This window comes from Globicephala melas, chromosome 9 (genome assembly GCF_963455315.2).
Source record: "Globicephala melas chromosome 9, mGloMel1.2, whole genome shotgun sequence".
In the NCBI taxonomy this organism is placed as follows: Eukaryota; Metazoa; Chordata; class Mammalia; order Artiodactyla; family Delphinidae; genus Globicephala; species Globicephala melas.
Genome location: NC_083322.1, coordinates 96,177,922 through 96,200,066, shown reverse-complemented (window position 1 = coordinate 96,200,066; position 22,145 = coordinate 96,177,922). Strand labels below are relative to the sequence as shown.

The window sequence follows — 22,145 nt, the reverse complement described above, 5'->3', positions numbered from 1 at the left end:
TTAGGACTCTGCGCTTCCACTGCAGGGGGCGTGGGTTTGATCCCCGGTAGGGGAACTAAGATCCTGCATCCTGCATGGTGCGGCCAAAAAAAAAAGTAGGGATGAAGTGTCTCTCTGCAACTTACTTTCTGAAGCTGGCAACAAAAAAAGCGAGTGTGTGCATTAAAAAATACAGATATATGGAGGGAGTGAGAGGGAACAGTAAAGCAACAGGGCAAAATATTGACAGTTGGTGAATCCAAAGGTGGTGTGGATGTTCACTGTACTATGTTTTAACTTCACAAAGATAAACTATAATTGTCTGTAATTGATCAGCTACAATGGGGACCATGACAGCAACCCACAGGTGAACCATGGCCAGAGCAAGACGCTCCGACTCATTCTGGAAACAGAGCTCCCTGCGGAAGGGGCAGTTCAACCAAAGCCTAAGGCTAGGGTAAGACACTGAGAAACCTGGAAATCTTCAGATGGGGTGGGGAGTGGGGAGGCAGAGGTGCTGGTCTCTGTGGCCGGGAAGCCTGGCTGGAGGAGGTGAGGCCAGGCTGGGCTGGCTTTGGGCTAAGGAATGTGGACCTCATCCTGGGGCACCTGGGGGCCACCTGCACCCCCTTCTGAAAACTGACCCCTCTCTCAGGAAGCGCTCATGATCCCACTCTAGTCACGGGGGCCCCCCTAGCTGAGCCAACCAGAGCCAGACCGGAAAGCAAACAGACGGTCAGTGCCTTTCTGTGGTGAGTCAACTTGAGCCAGGCTTGGACGCTCAGGTCTGGAGAACAAATCTTTCAGAAGGGGAGGAATGCCATCCTGGGGTGTGCCTGCCCATGTCCAGCTGTCCCTGACATTGACCAGGTTCTTGGCCTTCCCCAATCAGTAGCAATTGACCAGAGGCCAGACAAGAAATTCAAGCAAGGCTTTACTGGGGCCCCTGCTGCAGCAGCGGGGAGAGAGGACAAGTAACAGGTTCCCCTGCCCGCTCCCCTAGGCGGGGCCAAGCTGGTCCCTTACATGGGGTGAGGGTAGGGGTGTGTCCAGGGGCCCAGCTTAGGTGGTCTGCCCAGCCCTTTGGTGGTGCTGTGCGCAGGCGGCACGCACAGTACCCTGCTTTTGCTTCTGACACCGTTTTTGCTCCTGGCTCTTCAGAAGTGGCAGTTGGGGGTTTTTTGGGGTCTTTTTGTCCATAATTTGCCCCAAGATGGTCCCGAGTGGGTCATGGTCACTTGCAACCTGGGTCGTGGCTAACACCCCATGGAGAGAGTTTCAGCAGAGGAGCACCCTGGCCAGAAAGAGTTGGGTGTCGGAGGCTGGGGAGCAGTGTTAATCACTGCTAGTCATAACTAGGAACAACTTACAGTTAAATGAAAATAAAAACATGAGCTTTAAGGGTCAGTTAACCCAGGGGTGCAGACCTATGATTCACTTATATCAGGTTCAAGACCAGGCCATATTCACCTCTGGTGACAGAGGCCAGAGCAGCAGTAGCTGAGGGGGTGGGGGGAATGGTGGAAACATCTGTCTTCACCTGGACAGCAGTTCCACAGGTGTATGACCTTACAGAACTCAGTTCTGTATGTCAGCTTAAAAAAGTGGATCAGGCCAGTGGCCAATGACTCCCAACACAAAAGGTTAAACAGTAAGAAAAAGAAAAGAAAAAAGGCTTCAGCAGTCCCTGGGCCCATGAAACACTCCCTTGATCCTGTCTAGAGACTTCTCCCTCCAGCCATTGCCGCAATGTCCTTGCTTCTCTCGTAGAACCCGTGGCAGGCAGGATGAATGGTCTCAGGGACCACCCAAGCTTGAAAGGTTGTTAAGGAGGACAGGGCTGCAGGGGGTAGAGCTGAGGGGGCAGGGGTGGCAGCCCCTTGCTGCAGGGAGAGGACACAGGCCACCGAGCCTGGAGCGAGAGAAGGCCAGGAACATGGCAGTGCTGCTGGCAGGGAGCTGCCGAGAGGAAACACTCAGGAAGTATTCCCTCCTCTGCAGTGTTTACAAGAGTGGGATAAAGATTGGTATAAGCCTTTAAATGGTAGCATTCACCCATGAAGGCACCTGGTCCCAGACTTTTCTGTGTTGGGGGAGGTTTGATTATTGATTCAATCTCCTTACTTGTACGTCTGTTCATATTTTCCGTTTCTTGTTGGGTCAGTTTTGGTAATTTGTATTTCTCGGAATTAGTCCATTTCATCTAAGTTATCTAATTTGTTGGTGCACGATTGTTCATAGTATTCTCTTATCCTTTTAAGGTCAGTAGTAATTTCCCCAAGTTTCATTTCAGATTTTAGTCATTTGTTTCTTTTCTTTTAGTCAATCTAGCTTAAAGGTTTGTTCATTCTGTTGCTTTTCAAAGAAACAACTTTTGCTTACGTTGATTCTCTATTGTCTTCCTATTCCCTCTGTTTAATAGTTATTTCCTTCTGCAAGCTCTGGATTTAGTTTCTTTTTTCTACTGCCTTCAGTCCTAGTTAGGTTAACTGAGTTCTTTTTTGCTACTTCTTTTTTTGTAGTCATTCATTCATTCAGCTGTGCTGGGTCTTAGTTGCGGCATGCAGAATCTTTACTTGGGCATGCGAACTCCCAGCCACAGCAGGTGGGATCTAGTTCCCTGACCAGGGATCCAACCTTAGCCCCCTGCACTGGGAGCATGGAGTCCTAGCCACTGGACCACCAGGGAAGTCCCTCTTTTTAAATGTAGACGTTTACAGCTATAAATTTCTCTTTACCACTGCTTTCATTGTGTTTTAGATTTTGGTGTGTAGTGTTTTATCTTGTAATTTATTTGTGATTTCTCCTTTGTGAGTTTTCATTTCCCTTCTCTTATCTAGCTTCATTCCACTGTGGTCAGAGTAGGTACTTTGTATGATTTCAATCTTGGTAATTTATTGAGGCTTGTTTTGCGGCCTAACGTGTGGTCTCTCCTGGAGAACGTCCCACATACACTTAAAAATAACGTGTATTCTGCTGTTGTTGGGTGTTCTGTGTGTCTGTCAGGCCTAGGTAGCTTTTTAAGTTGCATATTTGGTACGTTCGTAAGGATATATAACACAAAGCATAAGGTGAAAACCCGTGAAACCACCGCTCCCCTTGAGGGTCAGAACACCACTGCCACTGTCACTCTCCCCAGACGCACCCCTGTGCTGTCCCCACAGGGAGCACTGTGTTGACCGCCTTGCTTTCCTTCCTGTTGCACATGTGCGGATCCCATGAAATGCAGACCTGGTGTTGCACTTTATAAAAAGGGCATCACACCGCGTGAACTCCCACACCTTGCTTTCATCCCTCACTGTTTGAGGTGGCCACGGTGACGTCGGGGCTGAGGCGCCGCTCAGACCTTTCCCGACCTCTCTGTGGGTGTAGCCCGAGCAGCCCATCTCCCGATCTCTCCACTCTACCCAGCACATCACAGGCCAAGGGTGCACAGCTGCCCCACACAGTGGGACAGCGCTCCCAGCTGTGCCTAACATCCCCCAGAAAGGAGCCCCCCACCCCCTAGGGGTGGGCTCTGCTGGGTCTGGGCTTCTGGGCAAACCCCGGGACCTGCCTCTTTGCTCTCTGCAGCACTGGGGGCGCCGTTCCTCCCTCAGCCTCTCTCCACTTCCGTTCCCTCAGCCAGAAAAGCCAGAAGCAAGGCTGCAGAGGGACAGAAGGCCCATACCTGGGGTTCCAAGATGTCAGCAGGCAACGTGGAGCCCGCCCACACCGGACGCTCCCCCCGCGGCAGGTGTCCGGGGGTGCCCTCCCTCCTCCCCCAAGGGACACATAAGCCTTTTCTGCTGGACAGGAAGGCCCTCGGGGAGGCTCAGGCAGCTAGCACACAGACGAAGGCACTCGGTCCGGCCCCTCCTGAGGCCTCTGGCCCCATAGCTGGCTCCCTGCCTGAGGCAAGCCCACACAGTGACGTGGTGGCAGATGCATCTCCCAGCCCTGGTGACACTTCACCAAACAGCTCTCCTGCCAAAGCCAACTTGGGAAATTCCAGGGACAAGGAAATTTACCCGGGGTTGCGAACAGCTGGGCCTTGGCTTGGAGCAGGGAGCCCCGCCCAGGCACAGGACGCAGGTGGAGCAGGAAGGAGGGACTCGCCAGGTCCACCACGAGGGAGTCCTTTAATAGAGACGGGCGGACAGGGGACACAGCTCGGCCCTGCACCTGCAGTGCAGCGGCTCCTCCCCCACCTGGCGTGGCCCCAGGGTGGACACGGGAGAGGTGTGGTTTTAAAAAACACAGCGAGACCAATTCTTCACTTTCACAGAGAAGGGGAGCTTGGGGGAGCCGAGTCCGAGCCCCGCCTCCAGCAGGAGGGAGCTTGCCGCCCCCCCCCCCCACCGCTGTCTGCACACGGCCAGGGCAGGAGCCCCGGCTGCACAGAGGCCCAGCCACCCTACATCTGTCAGCGTTTCTACGCTAGGTACACTGTTGTGCTGTAGAGGCCCCACCCCCAGCGTCAGCCTGAAGCCTCTGGTGGGAGGAGGGACACCCCCAGCCCCTGCCACAGGAGGCTGGGCGAGACAGGGCCCCGGGACAGAGCAGCCCCGCTCCTCACCGGCCCAGGGCCAAGGGGTCATTGAAGTAAAAAGGTCAACGGTGGACAAGATGCAGGCCGGTGAGAGCAGGCAGGGGTCGGGGGGCCAGGGGCGGCAGGTGTGCATGAACCAGGCAGGGCTGGACAAGCATGGGTGGGGTGCGGACGGGGCAGGGACAAGGGCGGGGCTGGGGATCTCATCAAAAACAGTTCTGCAGCTGCAAACTGGGCCAGCGAGCACCACCACCCAGGGGTCCCCTCCCAGCCAGTGCAGGGCCGCCTCCAGCCTCCAGGGCCAGGCGTCGGGGCGCGTCCCGGCTCCAGGTGTACGTGTGGGGAGGGCCGCTGGTGTCGGGGGGGCCGGGCTGGAGAGGAGGGTGTGTGACATCTGCGGGCATGTCCCCGTCGGCCAGGTGGTCAACAGGATCAGTTGTTCTCGAAGAGAGAGAGCAGGTCGTCATTGCTGTTTGTGGGGAGGTCGGGTGGGCCCAGGTAGGACAGCAGCTCGTCAGGGTTAGTCAGTTCTGGGAGCAGCTGAGGACAAAGCAAACCCGCCAGCTTTGGGCCTGGGTCCCCAGCCGGGATGCGGCACACCCCTCACCCCGACACAGGCTGGCACTGGAGCCCCTCAGCCTGCTCTGCACAGGGGCTCTTCCAGCGAAAGACTGCTCTGTGACCAGGAATCACCTGTGACAAGCTGTTCAAGGACAACATGGGACACCCAGGACCGTGAGGGGTCCCTGACGTGAACAGGGCGAATGCAGAAGGTGGGATCCCACTCCCTGGGATTTTCTGCTTTGAGCTGTGCTTTCTACATTTTTTCACGTTGAACTTTGTATTCATTTACCATGGTCAAGAGACAGTCACCTGTCTTTTTTGCACTGAGTCTGGCTCACATACCACCTGTGAGTCAGACAGGTCAAATCAGACCCTAAGGCCAGGGTCACCAGCTACAAGCCAAGTCTTCTCGGGGACTCTGCCCATGCCACGGTGGCACCCAGGTCCCCAAGGCCACATGTCTGGACACAATCACCCACGGCTACTCTGGATACCTCACACTCGTCAACAAAAGCGCTGACGTCACCCGACCAGCTCTCCCTGCGTCTGGAAGTCACGGTGGTATCACTGTCCTCCCTTCTATGAAGCATGTGGACCCTGGGATGACAGATAAGCCACACCCCAGCCCCGGCTCCAAGTGCTCCCCAGCACGGGGCCCAGTACTCACGTCCAGGCCCGGTTCCGGGGCCTCCCCTGCCCCAGACACGGGGGGCCCCATCATGCCTGTGGCAGCACTGAAGGCCAGCTCACCGATGGGACCCGAATTCACCGGGCCCAGGGGCTGCCGGGATGCCGGGGGAGGGTTTGGATGGTGCAGCTGGGGCCCTGGGGGGCCTCCAAGGTTGGGGGCGTGCAGCCCCGGAGGCCCAGGGTTATGGGCCGGGTCCAGGTGACCCGCTGGTGCCATCTGAAGGAGGAGAGAAGAACCTAGTAAAATGGCCCAGGGGCTCTCCGGGTGGACAGCTCGTCAGCCCCCCGCCTTGGCACTGACCTGGCCTGGGAGGCAGGGGGCAGATCTCTCCGGTGTCAGGAGGCTGCTGGGAATGTCGGATTGATAGGAGACAGGGGGGGGCCCCGGGGTGAACTCAGCAAGGGTCGGGGTGCTGGGCGTGGTGGGCGGGAAGGAGTCGGGGAACGTCCCGGGTCCCAGGAAGCTGGAAGCTGAGAGAGGAGAGCCAGGGGGCTCATGCCGGTAGAGCACGGAAACAGGCCAGCCACAGCATGGGCAGGACTCACTGAGCTCACCCAGAGAACGTCTGACTTTACGAACTTGCTATTCGGCAAAGGGCATTTCTTCTCATTGCTGCTGGGGGAGCTGGCTGATGACACTGCCAGGAGGCTGCGAGGGGACAGGAATGGGACCCACCGCACCCAGACACTCCTGCACGCGTGGTCGGACGGTGCCGGTCCATGGAAGTGTGCCAGCACAGACCTTTGTTCCAGACTACTGGGGAGGTACGTGCAGCTGCAGCCGGAGGCCCTGCTGCCCATCCCCGCCGGCTCGGCCGAGGCTGCGCCTATGCCACCAAGTCCCCAACCAGGCCCCCAGGCTTGCGGCCCTCGGAGTGACACGTCCACAGGCAGCAGACTGGTGGGAGAGGACAGATCATTTGCCCAGGGCCGTCTGTTTCTAGGGCAAGCCCCCTGTACTCACCCTGGCTGGGGTAATCGCCGGCAGCCGGGGCTGAGGGGGGCTGGAGGGGGGCGAAGGGCGCGGCCCCAGGGCCCAGGGCAGCGATCATCTCCATCACGCTGGGCATGAGCACGTGGGCGGGGCTCACGGTGCGGCAGCGCTTCAACGCCGGCCCGTCCGGCTCCTCCTTGACGTGCACGTCAGGCTTCACAGGCACTGGCTTCCAGCTGCACGTGGGGTCGATGGTGATCTCCTCGTAGTCAGAGCTGGGCGGGGACATGCAAGGCTGGTCACCACCTGTCCTGCTGCCTCTCCTGGCCCTGGGCCATTTTTAGGCAGACCTCCCACTCAAATGCTTGTGGCCACCCAGCACATTCCACGTGCTTGTGGGCTGCGGGCCTGGGTCGGATGTGGATTCCGTCCACGGCCTGGAGTCGAGCCCGCTCCACGCTGGATCAGCATGGGGTATCTCCCCACCTGTCCCAGGGCTGCCCTCTGCTGACCAAAGATGCTGGGATTGCAGGAAAGGAGACTCACTTCTGAATGTAAATGAGGATGCCCAGCATGTACTGGTCCACCTCCAGGCCCTCCAGCAATGCCGTCTTGCTGTAGAAAACCAAGGGGACACACAGCTCAGAGGGCTGGCCCAACCTCTTCCCGGGCACAGGCCCTGTCATGTCTCAGCCCCCGGTGTGAGGTAACCCTGCGTGACGTCGCTGCCCTGAGCCACTCCATCCCTCCTAGCCTGTGCTGTGAGCCCCACACCTGGCTTGTGGAAGGAAACGCCCATTAACAGCCTCAGAGGAAGTGCCACCCGCCCCCAGAGCCGTGGGGACCGTCTCTGACACACTCACTTGCACACGGGGCACCTCCAGGTCCCTCGCTCACAGTTGAGCTGTAAATAGGACTCCAGGTCAAAGCACTGCAGAGAAAGGGCGAGACAGTTCCTCACACTGGGGCCGCGGCAACCCGGCCATGCTCTGTGGTTTCAGGAACTTGGGGCTTATTTACTGCCTGTGTGAGAGGCTCGGCTCCCAGGCTTTTACCACGGCATCATCCTAACAGATGTAAGAGACGGGACAGCCTACGCAGCCCTCCCTGGGAATGATGTGTGGCCAAAGCAAGAACTGGGCAGCTTTGCCCAGTCAGGGAATGACTTCCAGGACGTGGTGTGGAGGAAAAACATGATGCAGAGCGATGTTTACCGCTTATGTAACCAAAAGGTGGGCGGGGGGGTGGAGGGTGTGTGTGCACGTACTTGTCTGCACGCAGAGCGTTTCTGCAGAGACAAACAAAGGCGCTGCTCCTGGGGGCAGGGCGGGGAGAGGACAGCGCCCTGCATCCAGGATGCCGTTTAAAATCGGAGCCCCAAGAATGCAGTGAAACGGCTGTTACGCTTAGAATGTTAGAAGAAACAAAAGCCCAGTCTGAGGGGAGAAGGCAGGGGAGCCAGGCCACCTGCCCACTGGCCGGCCTGTCCTGTCACCTGCCAGCCGAGGTGCTCAGAGGCCACTCCCGCTGAAGACAGTTAAAGGGCAACGGAAGTTCTGGCAAAGCTCTGCAGTGGCCACCTACCTGAATGTGGCGACAGTCATGGCCTCGGGCAGGGAGCTGGATCCTGCGGAAGGTGATGGGGCACTTGAGAGACACCTTGATGGCCGTCTGCTCCACCCCGTCCTCTCCGTTGGGCCCAGGGGTGCCAGGGATGGTGCCGCTGCTGAAGTTCCGCTTTACTGACATCGACAGGGGAAAGGAGGACGTGGGTGAGGGCCGCCAAGCAGGACCCCGCCACCTCCGAGGGGCGTTCCAGGGCTGACTGCTGCTCTCGGCACGCAGCCCCCGCCCCAGAGAAGGCAGCCTTGTCTGTCATGGGGCCGGCTGCCTGGGGCCGAGGAACACAAGGGCCACTCACTCTTGGTGATGCAGTGCTCGGCGGGCAGGAGGCGCTTCTTGAGGAGACCCTGCAGCACCGAGCGGACGGACGGCCGGTGCACCAGCTGCAGCACGAAGAGGTGGGACTGCAACAGGAGGACCCGGTCAGCGGGACGTGGCCCGGGGAGGCACAGCGCAGGCCCGTTCTCCTCTTGTGGCTAACGCACAGGCAGGCCACCTGTTGCCCCTCCCCGGGGAGCCCAGGGGACCAGGCCCACACCTATCTGGAAAGCTCACTGTGTGTCTGCACCAACCACGGCCTCTCTGTCGGAACACAACTATCTGAGAGGCCCCTGAATGTGCCCTGCCTACAGCATCCACCTTTATCCACGCTGGTCCAAGTGAAAACATCCCAGAACTGCATCAGGGCTGCCCGCCTCTGCCCCCTCCCACCCGGGCTGATCAGTGCTGTGCAGCTAAGTGCATCCTGCCTCTTCTAGTCCTGGATCCGGAGCCTGCTGGAACCTGAATGACTCCTTAACAAAGACTCAGGGTCAGCTGGGACTCAGGACCCTGTGAGCTTCCTCCAGGAAAGAGGCAGGCTCAGCTAGTTTCCCTTACATAATTAACATGAGCATCAAATTTAGTCACTGAACCTAACCCGAAAGCGGCAAGGGCATTTTTATTTGAGATCCTTTACTTACAAGGCCCAGGATGGGAAGGAGGAGAGCCAGTGCCTTTTTCTCTAGCCATGACGCCCCCAACCCAGCCCCGCGGAGGGCACTCACGCAGCAGCAGGCCGTGACGGTGATCTGGATGGTGTTGCGGCCCGGCTGGCACACGTGCTTCAGGTAGAGGGGCTTGTGGGAGGTCTTGTTGTCGCCACGCTCGATGGTGAGCGGGGTGGCGTTGACGCTGACCTGCACCGAGGCCGGCCAGTTGGTGTTCATCTGCCGGTCCTCGTGGTGGTAGCACTTGAACTGCAGCTCCAGGTCCGGCCTGCACAGGAAGGATGGATGCTGAGAGCGAGGGGGCGGTGCGAGGGGCTGCAAGCTGGGGGCAGGCGCCCACTCACCTCAGCATCAGGGTCTTGTAGACGGAGTCACGGAGCTGGAAAGCGTGATTGCTCACGGCCAGGTTGTGCTGCAGGCGGAAGGGCTCCAGGACCACCCCGTCCCGCACGGGGAAAGTCAGCCGCAGCTCGTCACAGGGGCCACTGCCTGGAAGCAGGCCATGCCGGTGTGAGCAGGCCACCTACAGGATGGCCACCAGGCCGAGCGGCCTGCCCCCATCCCATCGCGGGGGCTGTGGCCCCTCCTCCCCTGCCATGGGGCTGGGGCTTGGGCAGCATCTCTCCCGGGACCCTGGGCTCGGCCTCCACCTCCAACAGGAACAGATCTTGGTGTCCCGCCATTCTGTCCTGCTCCAGTAGGAGCCCCGAGAATGATCCCTGAATCATGACCAGAGAACATGCCCCACCAACCCAAAAAAATGGCGCCTCTGGTGCTTTCAGAGGGGGTAGGAGGCAGAAGAGGTGCGAACGGGCCCCTGCTGTCACCCTAGTGCTCAAGCTAGGGTTTTAGGACCCCCAACTGCTACTGCAGTGGTCTCCCGGAAAGCAGGAGTTCTTAACCAGAAGTGGGCTTCAGGGGGCCCCTGAAACCATACACAAAACTGTGCACATGGCTATTTTCCTACAGAGGAGATGGATGCTTCAAATGGATTTGCAAAGAGGTCCATTAATAGAAAATGAAGGTGAAGGCCCCCCGCCCCCGCCAAGGTCCCTGCAGGACTCTCTGGAGCCCTGCCCATCTGTCCCGAGAGCAGACCTCACTCACCGGGTGGTGACGGGTGCAAGCTGCTCACGCCGGGCTTGAGGTCAGGCAGGAAGGGCGACTTGACCTCCTGGCTGGTGGACATGTAGGGGATGCTGCTGCCGGGGGTCATGGGCGGCGTGGGGCTCCCTGGCAGTGGGGAGCTGGGGTAGCCGGGGATGGAACGGGCGGGCTGTGGGGTTGAGCAAACAGTCAAGGTGGAGTGGTGTAGGGGTAGAGTTTGTTCTTGGAGCGCCCAATGGGAACGGTCAGACCAGGAACGGGCAGGGAGTCCACGCCTCCTCCTGCCTGGGCGCCCTCTCTCCAGGCACCCACGCCATGGGCCTCCCGCCGCCCATACCCCACTCAGGCCGGGCTGGCTGTAGCTGGCGCTGCCCCCGTTGAAGCGGGCACCCTGCCCGCTGAACTGCTCTGCGGGCTGCAGGAGAGAAAATCGCGTCTGCCTGGGACTGCCGCCTGCCCCTGAGCGCTCACAGGGTCCTGGACTTGACCCTAGGAGAGGGCTGGGGACAGGGGGGCCCACCACACACACGGGTGTTGGCTTCTTTCTTCTTTATACACTTTTTGTGTCTTCTAAATAATCTACAGGGAGCACGTGCTGATTTCACAATGTTAAGAATGGCCACTACAGAAAAAGAGCTGACCCCACGCGTCAGAGCGGTTTACGAGGAAGCCACAGACAGGCTGAAAGGCACAGGTACACACACCTCCTGTCTGCCCTCCAGCGGCACTCTTATCGCTCGGGCCCCTCCCCTCAAGAGCTCCTGGCCCCTCTGGCCTGTCCCCTTGCTGGGCTTCTCTGCAGCAAGCAGAGGGGATGGGGACACTGTCCCTGAAGGACACGCAGGTGGCGTGGGTGCCTGCCTGCTGCTCCATACACTGAATCTCACAGAGGGGCCTTTCGTACCTGGACTCCCCTCCTGGGAGCTGCCCTACGCTGATCAGGGCCCCCGGGAAGCTCCTGGTTGCTCGGCCACCCAAGCACACGCGAGCCCACTCGCCAGCCCCGGCTGCCTCAAGGTCCGCCTGTGTCCCACAGGGCTTGGCGTGGGCCAGCAGGGGCTGCAGAGGCCCGGGAGAAGCGGCCCTACCTTGTAGTGCAGTCCCGCGGGGCTGGGGGTGGACAGGGACTGGCCCGCACCCTGCTGCAGGGGCAGCCTGTGCCCAGGGTAGGAGGATGGGGTGGGGGGCTGCCCGGGGCCAGGCGCGTACTGGGTGGCGGCGGGCGTGTACTGGCCTCCTGGCAGGTACTGCTGCCCAGGATACACCTGAAGGAGGAAAGAGGCAAAATGGCCAGGAGAAGAGGTGCTGGGGAAGCCCGTTCCCGGGGAGGGAGGGCGGTACCCACCCTGTCAGGCACAGCCGACTCTCCCTCCACACAACGGCTCTGAGGGCACTCGGGGTGGGGGGCCTGACCACTCACCTCACTGGAGTAGGCTCTCTTGACGCCCTGTCGGGGCAGGGGCTGGGCCTGGGGGGGCCCAGGGTACCCGTGCTGGGGCAGGCGCTGCCCTGCATATAGGGGCGCTAGGCCCGCTGCCCGGGTGGGGTTCATGCCAATGGGGCTCATGCCGGAGGGGCCCATTAGCCCTCCCACGCTGGCAGGGTTCATGCTGCTGGGGACACTGGGCCCCCGGGGACCGCCGTGCTGCAGGAACTGGCTGTTAAAAGACTGTCCGGCCCCCATCTGGGAAAAGAAGAGAGGAACCATCCAGGCCTTACCCACCGCTGTGGGCGCCAGCCTTGTGCCCACCCCCTGCAGGCGGGCTCCCCCTCGCCCCACCCCCGGCCTGGGTTCTCTCCCCTCAGCTCCCTACTCCTTTCCCGCCTCATCTTCATCGGCCCCGGCACACAGCGTGCGTGTCCCCAGGGCCTCAATCCTGGCTGCCTGACAAGACCCTGCCTTCTGCACCAACGCACACGGGCCGCACAGGAGGAGCTGTGGGGCCTCACCGCTCCGTACTGGCTCAGCTCCTGGCTCTGCTTCTCCTGGAGGGCGGCCACGGTGGCCGTGGCCGTGGCCGTGGCCGTGGCGGCAGCAGCAGCCACGGCAGCAGCCGCCGCTGCTTGAGTGAAGTCGGTGGAGGGCCGTGCGGCGTGTGAGGGAAGGCCCAGGCCCCCCGGCCCCCCCGGGCCGCCCGCATACCTGTAATAGACGGCTCAGCTCAGAGGCGCTCCCCTGCCATCTCCCGGGGGGTACACGGCACCCGAGGGGAGCCCCATTCTTTCCCACACACCCCCCTCGTTAGCTTGGGAGCCGGCAGGAGCCGCAGAGATGCAACGTTCAACACATCAGTGTCACACAGCTCCCAGGCGCCCAGCAAGTTAGCAGCGTCGCCCCCAGAGGGCTCCTAGCACGCCTGCCAGGGGAGCAGTCCTGCTTACCCAGCGGTGAAGCCGGGGCCCCCGGGGTAGCCCCCGCGGCCATACACCCCTTGCTGCACGTAGCCCTTGTTGGCACCGCCCTCACCGAACGCCTGCTGTCCCAGGCACTGCGGGGAGTTCAGGGCAGAGCTGCCGCCTGCCATGCCGGGCATCATGGAGCTGCCGGGGGGGCTCCCTGCGGGGCCCATAGGGTTCCCCAAAACCTACAAGGAAGCAAGAATCACCAAAGGACACCATCCAAACAAGCTGCTTCATGCCGGGGTTCTAAAGTGCTGGAAAGGAGAGGCTGGGCAGGTGAGGAGGTGGAGGTGGGGGCAGAGGGGAGGGTGGTCCAGTGGGGGGGCAGCTGCTCACAGGTGGGGTGTGGAGGCCAGGTGAAGACAGGAGGAGGAGATCCCACGCCACGTGTGGAAGAACTGGTCTCTGAGGACGTGGGAGACTCAGGAAGCCCTGGCTCCACTTCTCCGAGATCTGAGGGGGGCTCTGGCGCCCCTCGGGGCGGGGCCCAGGTGTGGGCTCACCTGGCTCTGCGCCGCGTTGCCGACTCCCCACACGGTTGTGACCACGGACAGCGATCCTGCTGGCTGAGTGGCACTCTGTTGCCAAGGCACCGCCTCATAGGCGAATGGACCATCACTATAAGGAGAGGGGCAGGCGGGGAGGCTCGGTCAGGAGGCCGCAGGTGCCTAGAACCCCGCCTGGGAAGAAGCGAAGGTTGGGAGCAGAGGGGTCCCGCTCTACCACCCACCCGTGTCCTGGGGCCCGAGCGGGGAGGGCAGCAGGAGACCCCACTCACCCGTGTGGCGCGGGGGGCAGGGCGGGTTTCATGGGGTTCATGGGGTTCATTGGCTTGGGAGCAGCCTAAAGGCCAGGTCTGTGGGTGGCAGGAAGCAGCCCTCACTGGTGCTTACGTGTGACTCAGATGCTCTGGCTGCTGGGACAGGAGGGAAGGAAGTCAGTGGAGATGCTGCCGGGAGACTCCTATCAGCACCAAGCCCCGTCCTTCCTCTGCTCCAACCGATGAAGGGTAGGGCAGGTGAGACGGGGACCCGGGGGCCCGCTCAGGGGGCTCAGGGAAGCCCAGCATTGGCCCTACCCGCGCTGCCCACCCTGGCAGATCTCTGCCCTCCCCAGCCCCAGCCCGGAAGCCAGCACTGACCCTTTCTGACCGGGCCCTGCCACCTGGAGCCCCCGGAATGGTTCTGGAAGCAGACTTTCTGATCCCCCAAACTTTCCACGTTCTCCCTCCCCCACACGAAAGCCTGGATACGCATAAAAGCCAGGGGACATGCAGAACCCAGCTGCCAGAATCCCCTGCCTCCACCCCACCCGAGAGGGGGGCGGGGAGGACAAGGCCAGAGGCCTAGGAGTGCCAGACAGCAGGCATCACCTGCTCAGGGTCTGGGGCCTGCCCACTATGGGGAGGGGCCTCTGCATGCCGGAGGTGGGGGTGGGGGTGGGGGTGCGGCACCAGGTCAGCTAACCTGCAGCCTGGGGCCAGGCAGGGGCCGGAACTAGGTGTGGAGCCAGCAGCCCATCCCTGGCTGGCAGCCCCTCAGCCCCAGGGCTTCTCCCCAGAGCAGCAGAAGGGCGGCGTGCACACAGGGGCAAGGTGGGAAGACTGACCCCCACAGATCGCGGTGACCCGCACGGTGAGCTCCCAACAAGGCGGGGACGCACACACAGCGCAAAGGGCGGAGGGTTGGTGGGCACCCAACAGACATGGCAAGGGGCCAGTGGGGACACAGCAGCCATGGCCGGGGGACACGCATGGAACCTGTGAGCCCGTGCCGGGATGGGGCACCGCTTCCTCCCACTCTGTGGGGCTGGCTCTCTTCCCCTTAGCACCTCAGAAAACGAGCAAGGCTGCAGCCGGCTGCTCCTCCTGGCTGCCAACGCCTCCGACACGTCCACAAGCAAACCCTCCACCAACCAGGCCGAGGGCCCTTGCTGGCACCGCCAGGGCCACCTCTCACGCGCACCTCCACCCAGCCTAACCACAGAGGCATGCTGGCTGTGGCTGTCTGGGGGTCTCCGGGGACGCCCCTGTCAGTCTTCTCTGGGTCGAGGTTCCAACCTAGAGCACCACTGCCTTCTAGGGGCTGCAAGGCCTCACGCGCACGCACACACCACCTGGGCAAGCTAACTTCTGGTGGCTCAATCCCACCGCCTCAGCACTCACAGTGCCACCCACCCAACCCCAAGGCTCGCATTCCTGAGCGCTGACCAAGACCTCACCGTCAGGGCAGCCCAAGCGAGGCAGGATTATATCGTCATGTCCTCTGCAAATACAGTCCTGAAGGCGGCACGCGGGGGCCGAGTCCCTGACCAGGGCCCCAGCGCAGGTGGGGGATACAGTGGGGGCTGTGACTTGGGCCCAAGGCCTCCCACAGAGCACTGGGGTGAGTGGTTCCCAGAATCGCAGCAGAGCCAGGGCTGGGAGGGAAGGTGATGGACCGGTCAGACAAGAGGAGTGAGGCAGCTGGCGTGCCTGCCCACCTCACGCCTGGCCCTGCTCTCCTTCCTGACGCCCCTCCCAGAGGAGTCGGGCCCCAGACCACATGCCAACCAGGAAGCAAAGGCCAAGAAAGCAGGAGGCTGGTGGCTCCAGAGGGCTCAGGGGCCCCTGGACTCAGCCCTCGGAGCCAGAATCACTGAGCCAGGCAAGGGAAGGCTGGCTGTCCCCAGCGAGGACAACCCCCAGGTTGGTGACACTGCAGTGGGAGGCTGGGGGTGGGGAGCGCTGCTGACAGCCAGAAACGCCCCCTAAACCTGCTGAGCGGGGCCTGGAGCAACACGCAGCGCTTTCAGGACTTAGAATATAGGCGGGCTGCTCTAGACTGTGGTATTGGCAGAGGGACAGACACACAGGTCAACGGGACAAACTAGAGAGCCCAAGACAGACCCAGACAGAGTTTCTGACAAAGGTGTAAAAAGTATGCACTGGGGGAAGGACAGCATTTTCAACAAATGTGCTGGAGCTATTGGACATTCACAAGCAAAAGACAAAAACAAAACAAAACAAAAAACCCCTAAACTTCACATCTTATACAGAAACTAACTCGAAGTGGGTCACAGATTTAAATGTACGGCACAAAACCGTAAGAACTTTCTTAGATTTGACACCAAAAGCATGATCCGTAAAAGGAAAAACTGGAAACTTTTGTTCTGTGAAAGACCCTGCTAAGAGGGTGAAAACACAAGCTATAGACTGGAAGAAGTATCTGCAAGCCACGTATCTGACAAAAGACTAGTATCTAGAGTACATAAAGAATTCTCAAAATGCGAAAGCTAAAAAAAATGAGAAAACAGGCAAAAGACACGAAAAGACATTTCACCAAAGAAGAAATACAGACGGCAAATAAGCACATGAAAAGATGTTCAACATCACTGGCCATCAGAGAAATGCAAATTAAAACCACATCGAGGTATCACTACACACCTATCACCATGGCTAAAATAAGAAATAGTGATACCACCAAATGCTGGCTAGGAGAAACTGGATCTCTCGTGCATGGCTGGTGGGAATATAAAATGGTACAACCACTCTGAAAAACGATTCGGTAGTTTCTTATAAAACTAAGCATGCAGCCACTATACAACCCAGCAACTGCACTCCTGAACATGTATCTCAGAGAAGTGTAAACATAAAAATCTGGACGTGAATGTTTACAGCAGTTTTATTCCTAATAGCCAAAGAATGGAAACCCAGATGTCCCTTAGCGGTGAAGAGTTAACCAACTGTGAGCCTGGAGGCATAAAAAGGAAGAGCTACTGATACAGGCACCAACCTGCAGGAATCTCCAGAGAATCATGATGTGTGGAAAAAGCCAGTCCCCAAAGGTTACACACTGTATGATTCCCTTTATATAACATCCTCGAAATGACGAAATTATAGAAATGGAGAGCACACTGGTGGTTGCCAGGGGTTAAACGTGGGGAGAAGGGAAGCGAGTGGGAATATAAGAAGGTGGGGATGGAAATACATGTATCTCAACTGTATTGATGGTGTTAGTACCCTCCTGTGATACTGTGCTACAGTTTTGCAAGATGTTACCACTAGGGAAAGCCAGTAAAGGATACAGAGCTCTTTGTGTTATTTCTTATAACTGCTTATAAATCTATAATTCTCTCAAAATAAAAATTTACTTAATGTACAACCGCGACTAGCTCTCTCTCCCCACAGAGATGCCCAGGGCAATCCTTTCCCAAAGCTGGTTGGATTGGCCAGGCCCACTCTGCTGTCCCAGAAGCAAAGGACAGGGAAAAGCAGGAGGAAGACGGGAAGACAGCCCACCCCCCCCACCCCGGCCTGGGTCAGAGCCTCAGGGCAGGTGGAGCACGCCGGAATCTAGGACTGCTCAGCCCCACTCTGAGTTCGCAGGGTGGGGTGGGGCCTAAGACGTGCATTTCTAACAAGTCTGCAGGTGCTGCCGCTGCTGGTACTCGGACCACAATCTGAGAGCCCAGGGGAGCTGGGGAGGAGGGGGACAGGGCAGGTGCAGGGCGGGGGGGGGGGGGCCCCGTGGAGGGTGCTGGCCTGGGGCCCAGGGCAGCTTCCTACATCACGTGACTCTGGGGAATTCCAGCCCCACGGCTGTGGACGAGACCACAGACATTTCCAGTTCCCCCTGAGCTCTCTGTGCGGGGGCAGTGACTTCCTGACTTCCTGCCAAGCTCCTGAACCAAGTCTGGTCTCCTCCCTGAGAAGCCCCAAACTCTCCAGGTCAGGGACCCCGTGACCCTCTGCTCCTGACTAAGGGAGAGGCGTGCTGTGAGCACAGACCCTCCTCCCACCTCCTGGCCTCAGAGGCAGAGGTAAGAAAGAGCTTGGGTGTGTGTGCTTCCTGCCGGCTGGGGGCTCTCCCTGTACACGGACACTCGCTGGAAGCCAGGACCTCGGCAGAACGTCCTGGCTTGAGGTCAGTCTAGAAGGCCACAGGGTTTTCTGGGGGTCAGATTACATCTTCCTCCCGAAAAAGAGCTACAGACAGCTCACTACCCAGACCCTTCTTCCCCAGGACCTCACAGCGCCTGCACCACAGTCTCCAAAGGCAGACATTAATTAACATGGGTCCGCCCTCTTCTACCTCCGCTCCGTTACCCCGGCCTAGTCACCCAGGAGCAGCAGGCCCCGCGACACACCACCCGACCCCAGGAGGGCAGGGACTCGCTGCCTCCCCCCGCAGCAGGGGCCCACAGTTCCCAAGGTTCCAGTGACGGGCCCCAGCCAGAGGAACACCAGACACGCTCAGAGAACGGAGAATGATAGCTCGAGCATCGCAGGACACCATGTGGGGGGCTCACATGCTCCAGTGGCTCAAAGTCCTGCCCCTCTACTTGGGAGACCACACACTGACTAGCATAAGTGTTAAGAGTTCATCCAGGGGCTTCCCTGGTGGCACAGTGGTTGCGAATCCTCCTGCCAATGCAGGGGACACGGGTCGAGCCCTGGTCCGGGAAGATCCCACATGCCGCAGAGCAACGAAGCCCGTGCGCCACAACTACTGAGCCCGCGTGCTGCAACTACTGAAGCTGGCGCGCCTAGAGCCCGTGCTGCACAGCGAGAGAAGCCACTGCAATGAGAAGCCCGCACACTGCAATGAAGAGTAGCCCCCGCTTGCTGCAACTAGAGAAAGCCCACACTCAGCAATGAAGACCCAACACAGCCAAAATAAATAAAATAAATAAATTTAAAAAAAGAGTTCATCCAAAATGCCCAGGAATGAGCATTTCTGAATGTCCCAGGTGTGGGTCATTTCAGAGAACAGTTGAAGGGTTGCACTCTTCTGGGCCTCAGTTTACAATGTGTAAAATAGGTACGTGGTGGCCACTCTAGGACTAGGAAAAGGGAGAACACGTGACCACCTTTAAGTCATCAGCCCCGATCCCATCCTGGACCCAAGCGCTAGTAGACACTCCATGGGGAGGCCTGGCTGCCCTTGGCGATCAATCCAGTGATCAGGAATCCTCCCCGGGCATACCCTACCAGTCTTTCACGAGTGGCTCTGAATCTGTCATTCATCATCTCACCTTTCTCTTCCCAGCCAAGAGCCACCCTCTGGGTGTGACAAGTCCCCAAGGCCAGTACTCACGGGGTGAGGCTGAGATTCCTTCACTTATCCTGTTACCTCTCTCAAGCTTCTTCAACGGAAGCTCTCTGGTTCTAGTATGACAGGATTTGGTGGGTGAGTCTGTGTTCGCCCTATCAACTGTCTTACAGATCGAGTCACATGTTCTGTGTATTTCCCTGTGAAATCTTCTGAGATAATATTATACGAAGGACTTAAAGACATCACCATGGATATTCTGCAACTACCGCGAAGAGCGTATGGGGAGCAGGCTGTAGGAGAGCAGGTCAGGGGGGAGGTGGGGAAGGTCCGGAAGAGCAGGACAGGGGTAGCAGGGTAGCGCGGTGGGGGGTACAGGGCAGCGGGGAACAGATGCGGGAGGCTAAGGCAAGACACGCCGGGGGGCAGGACACCCTCCCGCCTGACTTCAATATGTCCTGTTGGGAACAGGGTATCTCCACCAAAAGCACGGCTGGGGGCTGGAAGGTCAGGGTCGCCAGCCCCAGAGCCTATCTCCGCGGACCTTACATCCGCGTGCCGGCGGCGCGCGCGGCCCGGAGGGGCCCGAAAGGTGAGCTTTCAGGCCACACCGCGGAGAAGAGGCAGCGGGACCAGCTTGGGCGAGGGCCCGGGTCAGCCTCTTGTCCCAGACCCCTCGGGTGCTCGGCCGGATTCCGGCCAGCCCCAACAAAGGCTCAGGTGAAGGGTCGCCTCGGCGCGCACGGGGCCAGTCGGCCCAGGACCACGACGCACGCGCGGCAGGTGCGGCAGGTGGGCGGCAGGGCCGGCTCCAGCCCCGCCGGGGCCCCGCCGAGGCGCTGCAGAGCCGGGCCCGGGGACGCCGCACCTGCCGCCGCCCGCACCTGCCGCACCTGCCGCCCCCGCCGCCCGCACCTGCCCGCCCGGTCCGCTCACCTCCAAGCGGCCCGGCCAGGCCCCTCGCCGCCGCGGCCCACGGTCCGCGCCGCTCCATGCGCTCAGCCCGCCCTCAGCGCCGCCCGCCGCCCCGGGGCCGCCGCGGTCCGCGCCATCTCGCCGCCGCCCGCTCCGAGGGCACAATGGAGCCGCCGCGCTGCTCATGCATATGCATGACGCCGCGCGCCGGCCCCGCCCCCAGGCCAGAGCAGTGGAGCCCCGAGCCGGCGCTCAGGAGCGAGTGGCCGCGGGCCTGCGCAGGCCAGGGCGGCGGGCCGGGCGGCGGGCCGGGCGGGGGCGGGGCGGGGGCGGGGCGGGGAGGGAGGGCGGGTTGGGGGCGACCTGTGCTCCCCGCCCCCTTCACACCTTTCCAAACGCGGCGTCTGCAGAGTCACCCGCGCTTCCTCTTCGCTCTCCGCCGGGGCGGGGCGGAGGAGGCGGGTCCAGAAAGAGGGCGGGTCCAGGAGGAGGGGTGAGACGGGGCGGGGCCTAGAAGAGGGCGGGGCCTACGGAGGTGACCCGGTGTCAACCGGCCACTTCTGGGAGGGGTCTTGTAAGGAAAAGCACGCGGAACCAAACAAGTCGCTTTCCTCGCTGTTCTTCCCTCTTCCCAGAGGGCGGCCCTGTTGAAGCATTCTTAAAGTCATTCGAGTTCTAGCCAGATGAAGCAACCTCTGATCAGTTGGCATCTTCATATGCTATTAGCAGCCTTTATTTGCAACTATTTTCTACCCTTCCTTTAGGAAGACCACGTTCACCCGATTACCCACAATTTTTTTATTGTGGTAAAATACAATATCAAAGTTTACCATCTTAACCAGTTTTAAGTGTACAGTGGCATTAAGCACATTTCCCACTGTTGTGTATCCATCACCACCATCCGCCTCCATAGCTTTTTCATCTCCTAAAACTGACACTCTGTACTCATCAAACAATAATTCCTCATCCCCCTCCCACCCACAATTTTACTTTCTGTCTCTGAATTTGACTACTCTAGGGACCCGTTAGAAGTGGAATCATACAATATTTGTTTGTGACTGGCATATGCCCTGAAGTTTCATCCCTGTTGCAGCTGGCATAATTTCCTTCCTTTTGAAGGCTGAATAATATTTCATTGTGTGTGTATACCACATTTCGTTTATCCATTCCTCTATCAATGGATGTCTCACAATTAACTGTTTTTAAAATTTTTATTTATTTGGCTGCACCGCGTCTTAGTTGTGGCATATGGGGTCTTTGTTGTGCCGTGCAGGAACTTTAGTTGTGGCATGTGGGATCTAGTTCCCTGACCAGGGATCCAACCCGGCCTCCTGCATTGGGAGTGCAGAACCTTAGTTACTGAACCACCAGGGAAGTCCCACAATTAACTTTTTTTTTTAAACAATTCTTCATTTATTTATTTATTTTTATTTAATTTGGCTGCGTTGGGTCTTTGTTGCTGAGTGGGGGCTTTCTCTAGTTGCGGCCAGTGGGGGCTTCTCTTGTTGCGGAGCATGGGCTCTAGGCACGTAAGCTTCAGTAGTTGTGGTATGCGGGCTCCGTAGTTGTGGCTTGTCCCACAATTAACTTTTAATATTGCTGAAATTTCTTCCCTCAAGGTTATCTGAACCCTGTGCTCTGTATCCTTTGAGAACCATTACTTCATTGAACAAATATGGCCGGCCTGCTGTGTGCCAGTCACTGGTCTGTGCTCTGAACGCCCCAGTGACCACGTTTGAAAGTCCTCTCTGGCCCCACTAGAAGGGACAAAGAGAAGGAAATGACTCACCAGGTAACAATGTTTCCATCAGGGCAAGGGTTAGGAAGAAAAATAAAGCAAGACCGGAGGATGGGAATGCTGGGAAATGGGAGGGGGGAATTCTCTAGAGACCTGGCCCCGAGAAGAGACAGCGTGAAGGGGGAGGCAGACCCCATGGAACCTGACCGTCTTCTGCCTCCAAGAGGCTGTGAGTTTGGGGGAGTTGCAGGCAGGTTCCTGGAAGAGGCCAGAAGTGGCCACACCAGGGTGCTGCATTTGAACTCTGCAGGCAGCTCTGTTACCTCCTCCCAATGCCACTGGGAGATGCTGTTTGGTGCCCAATCCCATCTTTGATTATGTGGATTGTTAGAAGAGTCTCCCTTAGGGGACTTCGCTGGAGGTCCAGTGGTTAAGACTGCTCTTCTGGGACTTCCCTGTGGCGCAGTGGTTAGAATCTGCCTGACAATGCAGGGGACATGGATTCGATCCCTGGGCCGGGAAGATCCGCGGAGCAACTCACCCCGTGTGCCACAACTACTGAGCCTGCGCTCTAGAGCCCGTGTGCCACGACTACTGAGCCCACGTACCACAACGACTGAAGCCCGCGCACCTAGAGCCCATG

General features: G+C 59.2%; 1 protein-coding gene across 5 annotated transcripts; it reads right to left on the bottom strand.

Annotated features, from left to right (window-relative positions):
* Positions 1 to 4,081: 4,081 nt before the first annotated feature.
* Positions 4,082 to 20,246, bottom strand: ZMIZ2 (zinc finger MIZ-type containing 2). Of its 5 annotated transcripts, none has more exons than XM_030871237.3 (18): positions 19,786 to 19,927; positions 13,596 to 13,730; positions 13,321 to 13,435; positions 12,800 to 13,002; positions 12,368 to 12,560; positions 11,838 to 12,101; positions 11,506 to 11,682; positions 10,418 to 10,586; positions 9,655 to 9,799; positions 9,368 to 9,578; positions 8,620 to 8,725; positions 8,283 to 8,440; positions 7,562 to 7,629; positions 7,245 to 7,313; positions 6,729 to 6,973; positions 6,066 to 6,235; positions 5,742 to 5,981; positions 4,082 to 5,050 (listed from the first exon to the last, which is right to left on the bottom strand). In XM_030871237.3, exons 2-18 carry the CDS (start codon positions 13,643 to 13,645, stop codon positions 4,943 to 4,945), a joined length of 2,691 nt encoding a protein of 896 aa, XP_030727097.1. In that variant the 5' UTR covers positions 13,646 to 13,730; positions 19,786 to 19,927; the 3' UTR covers positions 4,082 to 4,942. The 5 variants fall into 5 exon arrangements, with proteins under 5 accessions (XP_030727097.1, XP_060160864.1, XP_060160863.1 ...); XM_060304881.2 differs by having other exon boundaries at positions 5,825 to 5,981; XM_060304880.1 differs by lacking the exon at positions 19,786 to 19,927 and adding an exon at positions 20,152 to 20,246 and having other exon boundaries at positions 4,082 to 5,981.
* Between the last annotated feature and the right edge of the window lie 1,899 nt (positions 20,247 to 22,145).

Excerpts from the sequence above, each read along its gene's own strand:
- ZMIZ2 (XM_060304880.1), bottom strand. The coding sequence starts at position 13,645 with ATGAACCCCATGAACCCCATGAAACCCGCCCTGCCCCCCGCGCCACAC. Across the intron at positions 12,102-12,367 it reads AGCTGAGCCAGTACGGAGCG|ATGGGGGCCGGACAGTCTTT; the intron begins GTGAGGCCCCAC and ends TTCTTTTCCCAG. Across the intron at positions 9,579-9,654 it reads TACAAGACCCTGATGCTGAG|GCCGGACCTGGAGCTGCAGT; the intron begins GTGAGTGGGCGC and ends CTTCCTGTGCAG.